Here is a 6000-nt window from a genome sequence, read left to right on the forward strand (position 1 = left end):
AAAGTCAGCTATTAATAATTTTTTTTCAAATCTCGTTAATGGTTGTCATAACTATTTAAAGCAAAAATCTTCCATTAAACAAAATTAAATAATATCATTTGGGGGAAGGAATAGACACATAAAATAATCAAAAAGTACCAAAAGGTGGGGACATAAAGTAAAAGCTCAGGGCTCATTTATAAAAGAGATATATGGACATTTATTGCTCATTCTCCCTCTTCTAGAGAGAATAAAGTACCTGGTATCCCACTCTTAATGTCTGAAAAACTCAAAGCCAAAAGAAATTAATGAAAATAGAGCCATTTAATCAGCTTCATTAAAACCACTCCAAGGGCACTGCTCCCAATTCCAAACTGCTATCTTCTCCATCACCTTCTACACCTTATTCAGCAAACAAACATTTGTCAAACACCTACTATACTAAACAGTAAGGTAAAAATCTATGAGCAACTAGGACCAGATTAATTGCACTGACTTGTAGAAGTTAGTACAATTCTGGTCTTTATAACATGGCTATCTTCTTAAAATGACTGAGCATACCTATTAGAACATAAACTCTTTAACATCAACAAAATTTAAAATCTTTGGTTTCAGGAGAAAAAAAAAATCAACTAGGTAAAGTTTAAATCTCCTGAAATACTCAGTAACACCCAAATAATTTAAACTTCTTAAATAAAAAAATAAAAAAAAATTAGCTCTGAAAATGAAGACTAAACATACCTATTGGGAGTGCGCAGCATGTGGCTAGTCAATATATGCTTGTGAAATAATAACTCTTAAGTTCTCTTTGCCATCAAAAATCCATTCTATGAGGCACACATGAACTAGCTCCAACACCCATCTGCTGCCATATTTTGCTTTAGAGTTCACTACTGATGTCCAGATCCTTGGTTCTCAAATTTCAGTGAGATTTAGAATGACCTGGAAAATTTGTGTGAAAAGCAAATTCCTTGACCACACCCCCAAAAGTTACAGGTCCAGAAAGTGGATCTTGCCTTCCTAACAATGCATCATTCAAGTAAATCTGAGTTAGGTAGTCAGAAAACCACATTCCTATCAATGACTTACCCTCACAATGGTTAAGGGGGGAAACTCTGGGTTGTAACTGATACCAATTACAGTACAGAAAAATTAACTATTCCTAACCTAAATTACAAATTATTCAATTCTCTTAATCATAACTCACAAATGCGTAAAGGGCAAATCAAAAATATAAGTGAAATAACTTTTGGTAATGCAAACTGTCATCCAACCAAACAAAAACAGACATTTTTCATTAATACTTAATATACTGTCAATTTTTAGGAAAAGAGAATGAACAAAGCAAGCTATGGATTGTAATCCAGAGAAATACTTCTAAAATTGTGCTGCAATAGCTTTAGGGGGAAAAGTACCACACACAAAATACTTTGATTAGGTTACTGTTTTAGCAATACAGAAGCCACTAATCACATGCGGCTATTTAAATTAAAATTAAATAAATTTAAAAGTCAGTTCCTCAGTTTCAGGAGCCACATTTTAAATGCTCAGTAGCTGCACGTGGCTACTGGCTAACACACTGGATAAGTAAGATATACAACACTTCAACATCACAGAAAAGTCTACTGGATAGATCTAGTTTAGAGGCAATGGGCATCTAAATAAAACACATAATCTCTGTTCTTCATTATCAGAGAACTCTATCTGGCAACATCCAATTATAAACATATACATCTACTCTAGGTATTAACTACAAAACAAAAGCCCTTGCATAATTCTTCTGAAACTTGTTTCAAGAAAGGTCATTAAAAGTGATGTTTATTCATTTCAGATTATCAAAATAAAAATATTTGATTAAACATATCTGACAGTATCAAAGGCGCTTAAACCACAACTAGGTTTTCACCGAACCAAAATCAGTAAAAAATGTTTAATTACTGAAAACAAAAGGTATTATTAGGTAAAATAAGACAAATCAAGAAAATTTAAAATACTTAGTTAGACTAATTTTCCAAATACTTCAGAAATGACTTCATATGCATAACAAATAACTCCTTTATAATTGGTTTTAAAATGACCTTACTACAATTAATTCGAATTAGCCACATTCTACTATTTTCATTTTTAATTGCTTTTCAACAGCTTCACACTAAAAATACCGATAAATAATATAACCACCATAAGATTTAAGTATAATTTTATATATGAATAATTATTCAAAAATCCTGAGAAAATCCTGGTTTTAACAGAAAAGCAGACAAAAATTAATCAATTTGTAACTTAACAATTGTATCTCAAAACTTCATCAACATCTACTTTTAAAGAACACTGTTTAATAAAACCCAAAAGCACGAACAACAAGATACTGAAGCAGAACTTCCAATTTAAGAAAAAGTTAGCCTTTTTACCAAGTAGAATTAAAACTTCAACAGATTTACAACTGTATACTAATTCAGCTTTAAACCCACTTTCCTTTAAAGAAGATGTAAACGTCATTTTTATTAGAGTTCTTTCTGAAGACTTCAAGTGTATTCAAATATAATCTCTAAATTACACAAGATAATTATGACTCTAATTAGGAAGTTTTGCTCCATGGAAGAATAAATTTATAAAAAAGTGTCTAGCAAATTTCACACGTAAAACCCCGTATTAAAACGTACAGATGTGAATGGGTCACACTGATGGCAAAAGTTATGGCAATTAATATTCCAGTGATTTTAGATTTCTTACGATGTTTACTTCAGAGGTCTATATCAAACCTAAGAGTTAGCAAAGAAAAAGTTTAACTAATTGTTATTAAAAACTGCATGAAAGAATGTTATAGAGAAAAGACAGCAGTAGCTTACCTGCAACACTAGTGATTGTAACTGGAACTCCTTGCACTTGAACACCTGCAGCACCCAGGTTGGCAACACTCACTGTCTGAAGGTTAGGCACTGATGCAAGCTGGGCAGTATTCAAAGTTATTGGGGCACCAGCAACAGCCACAGGAGCAATCTGAGCAAGAGTTGTGCCACCACTTGAAGACACTGGGGTGATGGTTAATTGTTGGGATAACCCAGCATTCTGAACTTGCAAATTTGAAAGACTCTGAATATTCTGAACCTGTACAGTTTGCCAACTGATTTGCCCTGAAGGTGTTAATGTTGGAGCCCTGATAAGCACCTGAGTCGGATTTACTGCTTGAAGTTGAACATTCTGCAAAGGCTGCTGCTGGATGGTCTGAATTGTCTGCCCTGACTGAAGTTGAAATGACTGCGGTGGAATAGCCTGAATGATCTGCTGCTGAGGCTGTTGGATCTGGATCTGCTGTAAGATAGGCTGGCCTACAATTTGTACCTGCTGAAGAGAATTTGATTGATCCTGTGTATTCTGTATTCCATTAGACTGAAGCTGACTGGAGCTCTGCGCTTCAGACTCAGTAGCAGCAGGTGTTTGAGATTCTTCAATAGTGCGTTCAGAACTACTGGCTGATGTGCTTGCATACTGGCCCGTGTCTGCTGAGCTCACTAACGTGTCACTGCTCGTCAGAGATGTTGAAGCAGTGGTTGTGCAGGTAGTGGAGGAGGAGGGAGATTCCGGCATAGTACTGGCAGAAGCAGTGGTGGTGGTGGGTGTGGAAACTAACTGACTCCCATTGGAAGTCCCACTATCAGTAGTAGTAGCAGGCTGGCCAACCTGTCCAGTCCCTCCTCCGGCAGTCACGTTGTTTATCACTGGCAAAGCCAACGTCACGCCTCCAATGTTAATTGGTAGGGTTGTTACAACTTGAGCCTGAGTACCAGGAAGGGTCTGTAATTGCAGTGGTATTGAAACACCAGGTCTAATTTGGACTGGAACGGTCTGATTTGCCAGGTTTTGAGCAAGAATATTCCCAGAAGCTGTCCTGTTAGCAGCTGTGAGTATAGCTTGATTATTACCTGCAGAAATGAGCTGAATTTGACCCTGCAAATCCTGTAGAGATGAACTACTAGTTGGATTGATTTGAATTTGCTGGCCTTCCACAGTCTGAAGTTGTGGAATCACTTGGTACTGCACACTACCGCTTGGATTTTGTACTTGTATGACTTGAAATTGACCAGGGGTGGAAGAATTACCTGATTTAGTTTTTGTAGGAGATGCACTCCCGTTATTACTGCTGGAAGAACTAGATGAACTAGAAGCTGGTTGAGAAACGTTATTTTCTTTTGAAGCAGGAGGAGTGGAGGCAACAAGTTGCCAAGTGTTTCCAGCAAGTTGTGTTGTTACCAGTTCTAGCTGTTGTGGTTGATTTTGAAGTTGCACCAATCCTTGGCTTGGATCTATAATTATTTGTTGTTGTCCAGTTGCTTGATTTTCACCAGGAGTCCCTATTTTGCTGCAAGTAGCTGCCAGTAAAGCCAGAGGAGAGGGCTGAGAGTCCTACCCAAAAATGAGATGGTAAAGGAGAGGGGGGGGAAAAAAAGTGGGTGGATTTAGTGGAGCTAGTAGTTGGAAGGGGGTTTATTTATTTATTTATTTTGACAGCTCTATGTTTTAGAACTTAGGAAGTGACAGAAATCAAAAAGAAATAGTAACAAAAGCAGTAAGACAAGAATAAGGACGCAGATACTGTAATATAAAGTTCAAATAAAAGAAAATTTCTAACAAACTTTCTTCAAGTATATTCTCATAAATTCAAAATGCCCTTGGGAAAATACACACCCTTTTCTACTAGTCTGAGTTCCTGGTGTAATTTTAATCAACGTTATCCCTCAAACGTGTGAAATCTTATGAATTTACAATTTAACTTCCTCACTCTCAGAAAGATGCTTTGAGTGGATGAACATTTGTATTCTGTTCTTCAGTTTTGGGCAATTAAAGGACATAACTCCCTCTCTCCCCTAACGTTTCGTGATGAATTTTTTTTATATGTTTGCTTTTACCTGAGAGCCTGAGGTTTTGGGTTTTTTATTGTTATTCTCTGGCTCAGAGGTTTTCCCTCCTTCTGTAGCCATCGCCGCTGCTGCTGCCGCTGCCGCCGCCGCCTCCTCCTCCTCCTCCTTCTTCTGATCTGCAACAAACCCCCCCCCCGCGGCCAACGACAACAGGTTATTAGGATTATTATTATTCGTCTTCCCCCCCCACTCCTCTCCCCCTCCCCCTGAACATTAATCTCCATAAACCCGCGATCCACGCACACCGGCAGGGGGTGGGGGAGAAGGAGGGAAGGGAGGAGGGGGATATCACAAAACGTGGTTTGAAACCCGACCCATCCGCTCCAGAGCAACACCCAGAAGGTTGTTCTCTCTCAGACATTAAGACAAAACACAACCCTCCTTCCCACCCCCTGATACCCTCCCTTCCTCTCCTCCTCCCCTTAAAGCATCTCAGCGGCCCCGGGGGAGGGGGGAGAACCGAGCAGGGTCTGGGGAAGGAGGGAGGGAGGGAGGCGGTGAAGGAGACCGAGGGGGGTGGAGAATACGTACCGCTCATCCCGCATTAACAGGACAAACCCTCAGACGGAGACACAGGGATAGAGGTGGGTGGGGGTGGGGGCGAGGCGGGAGGAGAGGCCGGTCCCGCCCGCCCGCGGTGGCTCGGAGGAGGCTGTAGCTGGCACAGGCTCTGCCTCTTTTTCCGCGAATGGCCGCCGCTGGGCTGTGGCGTAGCAGCTCCTCTCTCCGCCCGAGCCCGGCTGACTCGTCCTTGATTGACAGCGGCGGCGCGCGGCGCGGGCGGCGGCGCGGGCCGGGGGCGGGGCCAGGGCGGTGCGAGCCCGGCCGACTCCCCACCCCCCTCGGCCTCTCTCCGCCGGAGCCGCCGACTCTCCACCCCTTCCCCCAGCGGATTGGCCGCCGACCTGCCGGGGGCCGGGGCGCTGGGGCCGCCTCCTCTCCACCCCCTTTCTCGGGGTTATCCTTTCAGCCGCTTTTCTTTTCCTCCCTTGGATTCTCCAGTGCTCCTTCTCTCGGCGTTCTAGCTCCGGCTCGCTGCCGGTAGGCCCTCCATACAGCCAAACTTGTTGTCTCAGGATATCCCGCCCCCTACTCATTTCCCAGC

At 41.5% G+C, this 6000-nt stretch overlaps 1 protein-coding gene across 5 annotated transcripts in view; it reads right to left on the reverse strand.

Annotated features, from left to right (window-relative positions):
• The window catches only part of SP4 (Sp4 transcription factor), an 87995-nt gene extending 82312 nt beyond the window's left edge, over positions 1–5683 (reverse strand). The window contains exons 1-3 of one of the 5 annotated variants that reach the window (XM_082692483.1): positions 5427–5683; positions 4884–5011; positions 2826–4380 (exon numbers count right to left, since the gene is read on the reverse strand). In XM_082692483.1, coding sequence (XP_082548609.1) covers positions 2826–4380; positions 4884–5011; positions 5427–5433 — 1690 coding nt within the window. In that variant the 5' untranslated portion in view covers positions 5434–5683. The remainder of the gene's footprint in view (positions 1–2825; positions 4381–4883; positions 5012–5426) is intronic. The other 4 variants (XM_082692485.1, XM_082692486.1, XM_082692484.1 and 1 more) reach the window with 4 other exon arrangements.
• Positions 5684–6000: the final 317 nt, after the last annotated feature.

The sequence above is a fragment of the Mustela nivalis genome (genome assembly GCF_964662115.1).
Source record: "Mustela nivalis genome assembly, chromosome: 12".
Taxonomy (NCBI): Eukaryota; Metazoa; Chordata; class Mammalia; order Carnivora; family Mustelidae; genus Mustela; species Mustela nivalis.